This window comes from Carassius gibelio, chromosome A15 (assembly GCF_023724105.1).
Source record: "Carassius gibelio isolate Cgi1373 ecotype wild population from Czech Republic chromosome A15, carGib1.2-hapl.c, whole genome shotgun sequence".
NCBI lineage: Eukaryota > Metazoa > Chordata > Actinopteri > Cypriniformes > Cyprinidae > Carassius > Carassius gibelio.
The window spans coordinates 21,909,690-21,925,535 of record NC_068385.1 but is presented as its reverse complement, the minus strand read 5'-3'; the positions used below and the strand labels follow the sequence as shown (position 1 = coordinate 21,925,535).

The window sequence follows — 15,846 nt, the reverse complement described above, 5'->3', positions numbered from 1 at the left end:
TTTTATTTAGTACTGTCCTGAGTAAGATATTGTACATAAAATATTTTAACATTTATTCCACAAGACAAAAAAAATGCTGAAATTATTAAAATAACCCCACTCAAAAGTTTGGGAACCCTTGGTTCTTAGTACTGTGTTCTGTTACCTGATGATCCTCGGCTGTCTTTCTGTTTTGTGATTGTTGTGCATGAGTCCCTTGTTTGTTCTGAACAGTTAAACTGAGCAGCGTTCTTCAGAAAAATCTTTAAGGTCCTGCAGATTCTTCAATTTTCCAACATCTTTACATATTTGAACCCTTTCCAGCAGGGACTTTATGATTTTGAGATGCATCTTTTAAGACTGAGGACATTTGAGGGACTCAAACACAACTATTTAAAAAGATTCAAACATTCACTGATGCTCCAGAAGGAAACAAGATGCATTAAGAGCTGGGGCATGAAAACTTTTGGAATTTGAAGATCAAGGTAAATTGTACTTAATTTGTGTACCGGGAAACATACAAGTATCTTCTGTTGCTTACGAAGGGCAGAACTAAATGGAAAAAAAAAATATGTATTTCAACAAAATAAGACAAATTTGGCCATCTTCATTGTGTTCAAAAGTTTTCACCCCCAGCTCTTAATGCATCTTGTTTCCTTCTGGAGCATCAGTGAATGTTTGAATATTTTTAAATAGTTGTGTTTGAGTCCCTCAAATGTCCTCAGTGTGATAAGGTGTATCTCAAAATCACAAAGTCACTGCTGGAAAGGGTTCAAATATGCAAAGATACTGGAAAACTGAAGAATCTGCAGGACCTTAAAGATTTTTCTGAAGAACGCTGCTCAGTTTAACTGTTCAGAACAAACAAGGGACTCATGCACAACCATCACAAAACAGAAAGACAGACGAGGATCATCAGGTAACAGAACACAGTACTAAGAACCAAGGGTTCCCAAACTTTTGAGTAGGGTTATTTTAATAATATCAGCATTTTTTTTTGTCTTGTGGACTAAATGTTAATATATTTTATGCACAATATCTTACTCAGGACAGTACTAAATAAAATATAACATGCATTTAGTATGATCTCTCTTATTTTTTGAAAATTACTCATATTTTCACAGATTCTGCAAGGGGTGCCCAAACTTTCGAGCCCCACTGTATATGGATATATTTACTGATGTTTACTTCATATTTCTTCAGACAAAATAATCATTTCTATTCATTTTCCACTGATTTACATGATCTGATGATAATAGCCTCTCCCTGTGCTGTCTCTGTGTGTTTGATCCATGTACTCGAGCTGTGACCCTGACAGTCAGTTTTGTTGTATTTTTATATTAAGACTTTTGATAAATAAGGACTAAATGCATACTGAGACATACTTTGTTGCTTTGTAAACATTGAAATTCCACAAAACAGGCTGATAAAGGTGGAATAAAAACAAAAGAATAATGATAAAAGAATAATGCAGATAATGTGTCATACCTGGCGGAGGTGTGAAAGACTCGTTTGGTGAGAACAATAGAACCTGGTTCTTACTTTTAGTTTCCTTATTTTGTCTTTTTCCTGTTCTTATTTTGTTAATTGATTGATCCCCACCTGTCTACAGTTCCCTGATTACCTCCTGTGTGCTTAAACCAGCAGTCCAACTCCTATGCCTGGAGCAACTGGACCATTCACTGGAAGACCATAACAGGGATTTTCTTGATCTGGCGTGCCTTACCCACTTCCCAGACTCGCTCTCTTATTTCTACTACACCGGCCTGAGCAAGCAGTGTAAGGCACACCTACTGGAGAATGGTCCCAGAGAGGATTTCGCCGCCTTCGTGGAGTGGGTGCTGGGAAAAATGGATCTTCATGTACCATCTGTACCGCCGAAGAGGATATCTCCAGCCCCACTCCCAAACCAGAGACCAGACAGCCGCCATCACGCCGCACAGAGCTAGAGCCCACCACAGCCGTAGAGCCCAAGCCTACCACTGACAGGGAGCAGGAAGAACTCAAGAGTGCGACTGACCAGGTGTGTGAGCCGGCAACACAGTGCGTCGTGGGAGTATTAGTGGAGATGGAGGGCGTGAAGGAAGGCCCTGCCCAAACTTCTGCGACTGAGGGTGAGCTGTATTTGGTTTCTGGAAATTATATGGAGCAATTTATGGACCTTATGGACTGGTTTATAGAGGTAGTTCCTGAATCCCCTGTTTCTACACTGGTTCCACCCAGCCCTGAATTTTCTTTTTCTCCACTGGTTCCGCCCAACCCTGAGTTATCTGTTTCTCCGTTGGTTCCGTCCAGCCCTGAATTTTCTGTTTCTCCGCTGGTTCCGCCCAGCCCTGGATTTCCTGTATCTCTGCTAATTCCGCCCAGCCCTGAATCTCCTGTGTCTCCGGTGGTTCCGCCCAGCCCTGAATCTCCTGTGTCTCCGCTGGTTCCACCCAGCCCTGAATCTCCTGTGTCTCCACTGGTTCCGCCCAGCCCTGAATCTCCTGTGTCTCCGCTGGTTCCGCCCAGCCCTGAATCTCCTGTGTCTTCGCTGATTCCGCCCAGCCCTGAATCTCCTGTGTCTCCGCTGGTTCCGTTCAGTCCTGAATCTCCTGTATTCCCTCCCAGCCTCCCTCTCCCGCCTCCTCCTAGACCTGCCAGTTCCTCTGCTCCATTTCTGCTGGTTATGTCCAGCCCTGTATCTCCAGTTTCTCTGCTGGCTCTGTCCAGCCCTGATCCTCCTATGTTTCCTCCCATCCTCCCCCTCTTCATTTGCCTCCTAGACCAGCCATTTTCTCTGCTGGTGCCAGTCAGTCCCGCAGCTTACCCTCAGTCCGCGCCATCTGGGCGCGATGGTTCACCGCAGAACTTCCAGTCTCCAGCTCCACCTTGGCATGTGGATTCCCTGTCTCCGCCTCCAGCCTCCGAGCCCTGGACTCCTCCTCGGTCCTTCGACCCAGCGGCTACACCTTGACTCTTAGCTCCCTCGTCTCCGCCGTGGCCCAGCATCCCACCTGCTCCACCGGTCTCCCTCGTCCCTCTGGCTCCACCTTGGACAGTCTTCGACCATCCGCCACCTCGGGACTCCATTCCTCTGGCTTCGCCTCGTCACTCCATCCCTCCGGCTCTTTCAGGCTCCTCCTTCCCTCTGGTTCCACCTCCATCCTCAGTCACTCTGGCTCTGCAGTGGTCTTCCAGGGCCCCGCCTCCGCCTTGGTCGCCTGAGCCTTCTGCTCTGCCTGAGCCTTCTGCTCCACCTTGGCCCTCCGGATCCTCGGCTTCACCCTGGCTCTGCGGCCGCTCTGCTCCATCTTGGGCTCCTCACCCACCGGCGCAGTCTCCGTCTGTCCTGGTGTCGTCAGCTCCTCCTCCACCATGGCTCCTCCCGCCGTCGACTCCACCATGGATCTCCATCCTGGCTGGTCTCTGGAGCAACATCTGGCTCCTCCTGCTCCAGGCTCCTCCTTGGTTCCTCTCTTTTGCCTGCCCTACGCACGCCTCCAGAACCCCCACCCTCCCCACGCTGGTATTCCTCTTGCGGTGTGAGGATGCACAGTTCCGGGAGGGGGTGAACTGTTACGTTCAGTGACTTTCAGTTTCCTTATTTGGTCTTTTTCCTGTTCTTGTTTTGTTAATTGATTGATCCCCAACTGTCTCCGTTCCCTGATTACCTCCTGTGGGATCAAATACCCTGTCTGTTCAGTTCTTCCTGGTCCGTGATTGATGTTAGTTGATGTAAGTTAATGTATTAATGTTGTATGTAGTCTGTTATCTCTATCGATGTTCAGTAAACTCCTCTTTTGATTTATACCCTCCTCATTGTGCTATATCTCAATGCTATCATACACACGACTGTAACAATCTTACATCAACAATTTTTTTTAATACATTTAAAAAATGTTTTTAATATTTTTACTTTTGGTTTTATGTTTGAGCTTATATATCTCTATCAAAACAGTCTGAGTGATTCTTATTCCTGAACAGTAAACTTTGAAGTGTCAGCTTTGTGAAATTTTTTTGATTATGTTACTAGTCAGAAAGAATCATGAGCAGAAACCTTTTTATTTTGGGTATTTCATTTCTGTCTCCATGCCAAAAAAGGGGGGTGACTGGTAAGGGTTTAAGAATAGTGTACACTATATATATATGATATTGAGAAGAGCTTCTTCGGCTACAGGTAACAACTCTTTCAGTAATTTAGTGGGTACAGGATCTAATAAACATGTTGTTGGTTTAGATACAGTGATAAGTTTATTTAGCTCTTCCTGTCCTATTGTTGTAAAGCACTGCAGTTTATCTTTCGGTGCGATGGATGAAACTGAAGTGTTAGACGCTGTAGAATCTACATTCGCTATTGTATTTCTAATGTTATGTATTTTATCAGTGAAGAAATTCATAAAGTCATTACTATTTAACGTTGTTGGAATATTTGAATCAGGTGTCGTCTGGTAATTTGTTAATTTAGCCACTGTGCTAAATAAAAACCTTGGATTGTTTTGGTTATTTTCTATGAGTTTGTGTATATGCTCTGCCCTAGCAGTTTTTAGAGCCTGTCTATAGCTGGACATACTGTTTTTCCATGCAATTCTAAAAACGTCCAAGTTAGTTTTTCTCCATTTACGTTCAAGACTACGAGTTTCTTTCTTGAGAGAGTGAGTATTACTGTTATACCATGGCACAGTACGTTTTTCTCTAACCTTTTTCAATTTGATGGGGGCAACAGTTTCTAATTTATTAGAGAAAATAGTGCCCATGTTGTCAGTCATTTCGTCTAATTCATGTGTATTTTTGGGTACAAATAGCAGTTGAGATAGATCAGGCAGGTTATTTGCGAATCTTTCTTTGGTGGCTGGAACAATAGTTCTGCCCAGATGGTAACGCTGAGACATATAGTTAATTTCAGTTATATGCAGCATGCACGATACAAGTAAATGGTCTGTGATATCATCACTTTGAGATACAATATCTATAGCAGTAAGATCGATTCCATGAGATATAATTAAATCTAGTGTATGATTAAAACGATGAGTGGGCCCGGTGACATTTTGCTTGACTTTTTATTAGTTTATTAGGTCAGTAAACGCAAGTCCTAATGTATTATTTGTATTATCAACGTGAATATTAAAATCTCCCATGATTAGTGCCTTATCAACTGTAACTAGAAGGTCTGAGAGGAAATCTGCAAATTATTTTAACATTTTCTAAGGCCATGTCATGTGTGTTTTTAGAGAAAGTTTATCTGATTGATTTATGGCACTTGTCATCTCTGTAAGATCTCACATGTAAACACTCCTGTGTGCTTTGTCTGTTTTTTTCTGAAAGCTGCCCCATTCATGATTCTATTGTTCTCACCAAACGAGTCTTTCACGCCTCCCCAAGGTATGACACATTATCCGCATTATTCTTTTATCATTATACTTTTGCTTTTATTCCAACACTATTTGCCTTTGTTGTGGTTATTTCAAGAGCCACAGAGCTGCTATCTCACTTCAGTCTCAGTATGCTTTTAGCCTTTATTTATCAAAAGTCGTACTATAAAAATACAACAACATTTTTTTTTATGACGACCTTACGTGAATTGTTGTGACAGAAATGCAGTATGAAGAAGAAATGCACCTGTTATTAGTAGCATTAGAGTTAAGTAAAGAGAAGGCCTTTACAGGGGATTTGTATCTGGGGCTCTGGTTGTCCTGGTCTCCGCTGTCTTTCAGGGATGTAGAGGTCCTTTCTAGGCGCCGATCCACCCTCTGATCTGGATACAGACTGGATCTAGTGGCTACGGTGACCTCGGAATATGAGAGAAACAGACTAATATTAGCGTAGATGCCATTCTCCTAAAATGTAGCAAGTACATTGGGTGTTAAGTCCATAGATTCTGTTACATCATCAAGTTGTTATGAGGTTTTGGATATGCTAAAGAATTCAGATACATCAGGAAGATAACTTAAAAAGCAGTGATGGTTCTACCATACTTGTAACAAGAAGTAGAATTTACAATTTTGGCTATATGAAGTTTGCACAAAACTAAATAATGATCTGAGATAACATCACTTGGCTGCATAATTTCAACAATATCAACATCAATTCCATGTGACAGTATTAAATCTAGAGTATGATTTCGACAATGAGTAGGTCCTGAAATGTGTTGTCTAACCCCTGAAAGTCTCGGTGCTGGCAGGAGTTTTGGGTTGTGGGGAGGGAATGAACAGTTCTCTCTTCCACCCTCAATACCCATGGCTGAAGTGCCCTTGAGCAAGGCACTGAATCCACAGTTGCTCCCCGGGCACTGGATATATAGCTGCCCACATCTCCGGGTGTCTGTTTACCATATGTTAACTTCTCACTGCTGTGTGTGTGCACTTGGATGGGTTAAATGCAGAGTACCAATTCCAAGTATGGGTTACCATACTTGGCAAATGTCACGACTTAAACTTTTTTTTTCAAACCAACAAGCATACAATCATTCATACATGGGGGAAGATCAAATGAGACAGAATGATTAAAACCATTAGAGAAACAGGGAATGACGCTGTAAAAAGTCAGTTGAACCACCTGAATCAAAGTATCAGCACCGTTTTACAGCGGGCTCTACAGCTTATACTAAAACTTCCATTTAATTTAGTTAATGCATGTTACTTTCATTGACTTGGCCATTGAACAAGCATCCGGATGCAATCTGAGATGAAAGTCTTGATGGTTTTAAGGTTCGGTGGTGTTGGAATCATGATCACACTCTTTTGGGTTTGAAGGTGGATGAACTCCAAAGATGTTATTCTGAATCTGTGGTGGTCAGGAGAGTTTTCACCCAGATGGACTATATTTCTTTGATCATGGTATTTTTCATATGTAACTGGATTGAGTACTGATGCAAAAACTAAGATTCTTAGAACACTAACGTTGCATGGGTATTTACATATTTTATATTCTCTCATTTAGATCATCAAAATACGAACTCATAGTTACCAAACATGATATACTGTAGGTGAGGTTATATTAACAAGTGATCTATCATAACACATGCATAAAACACTATACAATACAAAATATAATGTACAAGAGGAGTGAATTTATGGGTATTATGTGTCTTTCCAATGGCAAATGGAGTAAGGAATGCTTTGCCCGCATTCCTCTAAGCAATTAAACCAGTGTTATCAGATGATTTGTCTTGGGGTGCCATGGAACTAAAGGCTTGTTCCTCCTTTTGAGTTGTCTGTAGCATTTCGGGGAAAGGGTCCATGGACCCTCATAGTTGGCTTGTTGGTGTGGGGAAGGGTGTTGAGGAGTATTTGTTGAACATAACAAATAAATGTGTGTCTGATTGGTCCAAAAACTGCACATAAAAAATCTAACTTTCACAGTACAGCAATTTATAATTACAACTGTCATTTGAGCCTTTTGTGCAGAGCACTGTTAAGACCTCGTACTTTCATCTCAGAAATATTGCACGGCTATGACCTGTGCTGTTTTTCTCTATTGCTGAATTAATTTATTGATAATTTGTTTGTCTTCTCTTGTCTAGACTATTTTAACGCCCTTCTTAATGGAGTCTCAAAATCTTGTATTAACAAATTTCAGCATTTACAAAATTCAGCAGACAATTCTTTCAGTGGCCAAAGTTGTTGATCATATAACTCATGTTTGGCAATTTTTGCATTGGCTTCCGGTTAGATTTCATATTGATTTTAAAGTTCTAATGTTAACATTCAAGGCGCACTGCATGATCTGGCTCCTCAGTGCTTAGCTGAACTTTTAATTCCCTATAAACCTAGTCACAATTTGTGTTCTTCTCTGAGTGGTCTTTTAGTCGTTTCTAAAACATGGCTGAGTTATGGGTTGATCGGGTATTTTCATCTTATGCCCCCAAATTGTGGAATTCTCTCTATTAATTTGGATTGTTGTGTTTGCTTGTGTTGTTAAGTACTTTGACAAAGTACTCTTTTAAAGGTGCTATACTAAATTAAATGTATTATTATTATTATTATTATTATTATTATTAACTGTGGCCTGTCACACAAAGCTAGTCAAAGACAGAATCTAAAGTTGACATAACCAAACAATTCCAAACTAATTTGGATCAGTTTTGGCAGGATCACAATGCTTGCAATAAACATTCTGTCTACTTTGGGACTGACTCAGAGTATATGTTTAACTGTGAAGTGATGCACCTGAATCTGCAGCAAATCAACTCTTCTGATAATTAAGAAATGTACATATAATAAAAAAAGTTGACATAATCTTAAACCTGGGTAGCCACTGTCTCTTTGTGTAGTTGACAACTGCATCCAAAAAAATAAATAAAATAAAAACAAACAAACAAAAATACCAGTGCACCCATCAAGTTCTCTAAAAAACTTTTTATTTTGTCTTTTATTTTTCCTTAGGAAGAGAAAGCTTTAAAGATCTGGAAAAAATTGAGATCAAGACCAATCTCCAATCAGCCAATGAGGATCAGCAACAACATATTGAGATCTTAGAGCAGGCTTTAAATAATGCTCAGAGTAAAGTCCTCAAACTAGAGGAAGAGGTGAGTCTTTTAATTACCTTAATAGATTGTTGGTACAGTTTTAAATAAATACATACTTTGGCATTGCTTCTGCCATCCTTACAATTTACACAAACTGAATTAAACTATACTACCAATACCAGCATTGTCAAGTCACCTTTATTTATGTAGTGCTTTTAACAAGGGAAGTCGTGGCCTAATGGTTAGAGAGTCAGACTCCCAATCGAAGGGTTGTGAGTTCGAGTCCCGGGCCGGCAGGAATTGTGGGTGGGGGGAGTGCATGTACAGTTCTCTCTCCACCTTCAATACCACGACTTAGGTGCCCTTGAGCAAGGCATCGAACCCCCAACTGCTCCCCGGGCGCTGCAGCATAAATGGCTGCCCACTGCTCCGGGTGTGTGTTCACAGTGTGTGTGTTCACTGCTCTGTGTGTGTGCACTTCGGATGGGTTGCAAATGCAGAGCACAAATTGCAACTGAACAGCATTAACCCGCTGGAGTCGATTTTCTTGTATACGTGTTATGAGGCATTTTCTCCTGATAACTGCTGCCAGTTGGTGGTGCTATAACTTTCACTCCTAAAAGGCACATCTATGCAATCGGCATTATACAATGAAAAAACCCCTGAAGTTTGATAAAAATAAGAAAATGTTTGTTATTAGGCACTGTTTCTAATTTTTCGCCATGAATTCATCGTCTTTCCACGGGCAAACCATTCAAGATATCAAAAATCCCCTGACAATTTTGCATGTCCAGTGTCGTGAGATCATTTTCACAGAGTTTTGAGGCAAATGGTTAAACTCAGAGGAGTATATCAAGTTCCAGAGCATGATTATTTTAAACAGACCTGAATAGCTGGCTTCCTGTTGGGCAGAGCCCATAACATGAAGCTTGAAATGTTTTGGCTCAATAAGATCTATAAGTGTACGGAGATTTATATAAATACATGCAAGTATGTGTGAGCTATACTTCAAGATTTCTGACTGTGTTCCAGGGGGCATTGTAGAGCCCCTGTGCTATGCCCAGGTCCCAGCCTCTGTGGCGTCCTAATTGCCGCAGATTCCAATGTGTGTGCCAGTTTTCACAAGTTTTTGAGCATGCTAAGCCCCCCCAAAAGCCCCGTTTAGTCAAAAGAAAAAAACAAATAAATATAAGAAAATAAGAATAATCCTTAGGAAAACAAGAGGGCACTGCACCCATTGGCTCGGGCCCTAATACATTTTTTTTAAACTTTGTATGCCAATTACAGAACATCTTGAGATAGCTAGAAATGCAGCATTTACAATGAATTACAAAGGAAATTTGTGCTAATGGCCAGTTATAGAGATGGTAAAAATACAAATACACCGTAAAGTCAATAAATCGCACTCTATTCATATAGACCCGTTTACATTGATAGCCGTGGTTACACAGTAATTGTGAGCTGATTTGCACTCAAACAGATGGTAATCATGTAGATACAGGCACATTCAACATAAAACACATTCACACATATATGAAAACTGTTGAAAAATAAAACAAAGAAAAAGGCATCAGAGCGTGCTTCACGAGCCGTCATGAGACAGGGCCAGAATTCAAATAAACTATCTTTTTTGTGGATAGTCTCATTCTGTTTGTGACACTGTACGCTACAAAACCATGCCGTTTTTTCTACCAAGATGCAGTTTCTGAGCATGAGTTATTCCATAACGGACAAAAACAATACTGTCCCTGAAGAACTGAAATGTAAACAAAGAAATTATCATCCATATTACAACGTTATTGCTTCGTTGGACAAAACATGCTCCATGGGATGTCGTTCAGTGGACCGATACCTTCCTAACTAAACCGGGATTTACAGCTGTGGATGTGTATATGACTTGTTATTACGACAAATCTGGTATGTACTGTGTTTTCATTCTTCATGTTTTGATGTGTAGTGCTTACACATGTAGCAAATACATACTTTATAGGCTTTCCATTGAAAAACAGTGATCTGTCTTCGATGCTTGAGGCTAAGATCTTTATAATGATACATAGTTTGTCAAGATTAAATTTGTCCCGTTTCATTTAATCTATTCGTAAAAACTGACATGTGCGAAAACGGGGAGTTGAGGAAGTCCGAGCCGGGGTGCAGGCTAACAGGTTAAATAGTATCTGTGCAAAAAAGTCAATAAAATTGCTGGAAATGAAGTGTCCCCAACTAATCAAGCCAGAGGTGATAGTGGCAAGGAACCAAGACTTTGTCAGTGACAGAATGGAGAATAAACCTTAAGAGAAAACAGGCTCAGTTTGGGGAGGGGGGTGGGGGGGTTGGGATTGTTCTCCTCTGGCCAAAACGAAACCAGCAGTTCAATTTCAGGCTATTGCAAGGTCAGATTGTGCAGAGGAATCATGTTTCCTGTGGTCTTGTCCCAGTGGCCATCTAGGAGACAAGGTCTTGACTGTGGATCTGTCTCTTGGTCTCATCTAGTTCTCCTGGTCTCCGCTGGCATTCAGGGCTGTAGATTTTTCAAATTGGTATATATTTCCAGGACGTGAATAGCTGAGTATCATCAGCATAACAGTTAGAGCTAACACCATGCTTACTGATTATATCTCCAAAGGGTAACATGTAAAGGGTGAAAAATTACGGCCCTAGAACTGAGCCTGGAGGTGCTCCATTGTTCACTTGTGATCGATATTATACCTCTTCTTTCACTGCAACGAACTAATGGTGATCAGATAATTATGATTTGAACCATGCTAATGCACTTCCATTAATGCCAGCAAAGTTTCTAGTCTATTCATGTTACAATACAGACAGGTCGGAGATGGGAGATCACAGGTGAGGTTGTTTACTGACACAAGCAGAGGGTATAGCGAACACAGGAGAGTCAAACTGTGGCAGTGGCAGTCGTGAATGATAAGTGAAAGAGAGTTGATACTGTCCAGAGTGAAGATCTAAGTGGCAGTTGAGAATTCAAGACATTGGATGATGAAGACGCACACACACACACACAATGAACACAGGAGGGAACTTTGGATCACTGGAGGCAGGTAAGTATAACACAGGTTTTCCTTGAAGTAAGCATGGAGGTAAGCCTAGTAGCGAACGAGACTGGACAGTGGCTGTGTGTGTATGAGTGTCTTTAAAAATGCCAGTCAATTAAGGTGCTGAAGAGGTGCTGGTGGGTGTGTTCAGTATTCCAGTGAGGGAGTGCGCTGTGAATGGATGGTGCTGGAACCTGGCTTGTCTGTGACAGTACACCCCTCCTCCACGGCCCGCTCCTGAGGGCCGAAGACCCCGACATCATAGTAATCTTCCTCTTCCCTGTGGGGCAGGTTTGTTAGGATGAGCAGCGTGGAAGGTTTCCAGCAGGTTCGGGTCGAGTATGTCGTTAACGTGGATCCCATGAGCATCCCTCAGGGCCATAGCCTTCCCAGTCCACAAGGTACTCGAGCTGCCTTCCACGGTACCGGATGGTATGTCTGAGGGCTCCCCTGAGGAAGGAAATCAAACGACAGGATTTAGAAAATCTATCAACAACCACAGGGATACAGGTAAAGTCTTTAGAAGCTGGTGGGTCCGTGATGAAATTTATCCCTAGGTGTGACCATGGTCGGTTGGGAACAGGCAGAAGTAGGAGTTTGCCAGATGGTAGATGACGTGGGCTCACGTACCTCCTGACATCGGATGCCATGTTGGGCCACCAGAAGTGTGAGTGGAGTGTGCCATGTTCCTGATGATGTACTGCAAGTCTGGCTGTGTATTGGCAGAGTTATTGGAGGAAGGTATGGTCTCCGTTGACCAGGTTTTCAGGCTGACGATGAGTTTCTCTGGGATTACTGCTTCAGGTTCTTCAGGGCTTTCCTCAAGTGTGTAACCATGGGTAATGCATCAGCCTTGATGTTTTTGGATCCAGGATGATAGGAGATCGTGAAATTGAAGCAGTTAAGAATAAAGCTCAATGGGCTTGTCTGGGATTAATTTCAGGCAGAAAACATCACTGAAGGGGGTGTAACAGGATGGTATCCACTGAACATTTTTCAATCGGACTCTCAGTGGAGGTTGCACAGACAAAGAGGTCTTCAGGAAGATGGGAGGGTGGTAGAGGAAACACAGAAAAACAGAACTTGAAACAAGTGTCGCCTCACTTCAGGATTTCGCCAGTTCTACAGGAGATGATAGGATTGTGCTGCTCCAACAACGGGCCCCTTAGGATCACGTCAGCAGTGGATTCCTCCAGAACCAGCAGATAGCTTTTCTCAAAGTGAGGTATGCCAGTTTGAAATTAAATTGGGGTGACACTACAGCGAACCTGTCTCCTACTAAGCGGCCTTCCAGTTATTGAGTGGATCTGGTAGATGGATGGAGTTGCAGAGGTCTTGAGATTGAGCTGATGGCAGAGGGAGCCAGAGATGAAGCCTGCTTGCCCAGAATTGAGGAGTGCATTGACTGGAATGTAACAATGAGCAGCAGTAAATGTTACAATAATGGTGAGTGGCTTCATCTTATTAATGGAAGGAAATATGCCACTCACCATAGGATGAAGAGGACGAATGAGGCATGTGGAGATTATATGCCCCGGAGATCCACGATACAAGCACAGATTCTGAGTCAGCCTTCTCTGCCGTTAAGTGACTGTCAGACGAATAGAATCCAATTGCATGGGTTCGTAGGCTGGTTCAGGAGGGCTGACGGATTCTGGTTGGCAGAGGGAGATGTTGTGCTGAGACTGGCCCTGGTGCAGCATATGCAGCGAGATGCAACCGCACTCAAGGATCCAATCGTTGATGATATTTGGTCAATAAAGCTTATTCGTTCCACCCACTCATGACGATGAAGGTGGCGAATTAATGTTTTGATCAGAACGAAAGAGTGATGTTTTGACCCGTGATCGTCACCTCACAGTCACCCAGTTGCCTTGCTGCTGCACTGGCAGTGTAACCAGAATATGTTTGATAAACTTTTTTTGGATGAAAAAAAAGAATAGAAAACGGTAATAGACATGAAAAGAAACGCAAATGGAAATGTGAAGTGTACTAACTACTTGAAAATGTAGTAAGCTAAGCTAGCAGTTACTTTACATTAATTTAAGTTTCACTACACTAAAGCTATGACCCTGGGAAATGTAGCAAACTAAGCTACAGTATAATGAGAAAAGTATCTAAACTATTTTTTCATTATTTTTTTTTTTATATTGGAGCAACTTCATGTATGTGATATCTCAGTAATAATAAAAACAAAATCATTCAAACAGAAAGGCGGCATAATTGTGCAATTATTTATTAAACAACTGTAAAAAACTAATAACTAAAAACTAAAAAAAAAAACTGTGTGAGTGTGTGTATTGAGTATTGTGTTATCTGAATGCATACATTTGTGTTTCTCAATGTAGCAAAATAATTAAAATCTATTCCATGCAGTATCAACATGGCAAAAAACTACAAATAATTTCCTCTAAATAAAATTTTATGTATGAGTGTGTGTGTGTGTGAAAGAGATCTGTCTCTTTCAATGGAAACAAGTTTCTAACACCACATATCAAGAGGTGGCCATGCTGGACCCTTATTCTTTTAACAAGAGGTGGTTATTCACACGACACAATAGCAGCTTTTAAAAATTTGCAAGAGGGCAATGAAGTGGGTGCCCTGGCTCAGCTGTTCTGGTCCCTGGCTGAGGGCATGGGCATGGGCTACAACGATACGGCCCTTAAAGACTATTTTAATGGCGGGCTGGATGATCCAGTGTCTCTGGAGGAGATGGCGCAGTTAGAACCACTGGAATTCTGGAAATTTCTTGTGCTACCTGCAGCATCGGTGTCGGTGGGATGCCCCAGCCACTCCTGTCTCTTCCGGCGGGGTGGTCGTCAGCCCAGCACCACTGCCCAGGATGGCTACCAGCCAAGCGCCACAGCACAATATGGCCGCTAACCCAGCGCCAATGCCCAAATTGGCCACAGGTCCAGCGCCACAGCACAAGATGTCCGTCAGCCCAGCGCCACAGCACAAGATGGCCGCCAGCCCAGCGCCACAGCACAAGATGGCCAACTAAACGGCTGAGTCTCCAGACAAGGTGCCTGATGCTGTTCCGGAGGCCAAGGTGGTGCCCAATGCAGAGGCAGTGCCCGTTGCTGTTCCGGAGGCCGAGGCGGTGCCGTGAACTCTCCGGAGTTGAGTCAGGTTCCCGTGGACTCTCCGGAGTCGAGTCAGGTTCCCGTGGACTCTCCGGAGCCGAGTCAGGTTCCCGTGGACTCTCCGGAGTCGAGTCAGGTTCCCGTGGACTCTCCAGAGTCGAGTAAGGTTCCCATGGACTCTCCGGAGCCGAGTCAGGTTCCCGTGGACTCTCCGGAGTCAAGGCTAGTCACCGCTGACCCTCCAGAGTCAGGTCTAGAAACTCCATCAGTGACAGAATGGAGAAAAAAAAACCTTGAGAGAAACCAGACTCAGTTGGGGGGCCAGTTCTTCTCTCACCACACTAAACCAGCAGTTCAATTCCAGGCTGCAGCAAAGTCAGATTGTGCAGAAGAATCATCTGTTTCCTGTGGTCTTGTCCTGGTGGTCATCTGAGACAAGGTCTTTACAGGGGATCTGTATCTGGGGCTCTAGTTGTCCTGGTCTCCGCTGTCTTTCAGGGATGTAGAGTTCCTTTCTAGGTGCTGATCCATATGGTCTGGATACAGACTGGATCTGGTGGCTACGGTGACCTTGGAATAAGAGAGAAACAGACTAATATTAGCGTAGATGCCATTCTTCTAATGATGTAGCAAGTACATTGGGTGGTATGAGAAGTGTTCCCTGTCCCGGTTTACCTAATTAATGAAGCCTAAAATCCTTTAACGGATTTGGATATTAAAAGCATATTAGTATATTATGTGTAAGCCAGGTTAAAGAGATGGGTCTTTAATCTAGATTTAAACTGCAAGAGTGTGTCTGCCTCCCGAACAATGTTAGGAAGGTTATTCCAGAGTTTAGGCACCAAATAAGAAAAGGATTTGCTGCCCACAGTTGATTTTGATATTCTAGGTTTTATCAAACTGCCTGAGTTTTGAGAATGTAGCGGACGTAGAGGATTATAATGTAAAAGGAGCTCATTCAAATACTGAGGTGCTAAACCATTCAGGGCTTTATAAGAAATAAGCAATATTTTAAAATCTTTACAATGTTTGATAGGGAGCCAGTGCAGTGTTGACAGGACCGGGCTAATATGGTCATACTTCCGGGTTCTAGTAAGAACTATTGCTGCTGCATTTTGGACTAGCTGCAGTTTGTTTACTAAGCATGCAGAACAACCACCCAATAAAGCATTACAATAATCTAACCTTGAGGTCATAAATGCATGGATCATCATTCCTGGATTTGACATTGAAAGCATAGGCCGTAATTTAGATATATTTTTGAGATGGAAAAATGCAGTTTTAC

The 15,846-nt window shown here is 42.4% G+C and overlaps 1 protein-coding gene across 3 annotated transcripts in view; it reads left to right on the top strand.

Annotated features, from left to right (window-relative positions):
• Positions 1-15,846, top strand: part of amotl1 (angiomotin like 1) — a 255,112-nt gene that overhangs the window by 82,008 nt on the left and 157,258 nt on the right. For all 3 annotated transcript variants that reach the window (XM_052617190.1, XM_052617189.1, XM_052617188.1), the window contains one exon: positions 8,343-8,485. In XM_052617190.1, the coding sequence (XP_052473150.1) occupies positions 8,343-8,485 (143 nt within the window). The remainder of the gene's footprint in view (positions 1-8,342; positions 8,486-15,846) is intronic.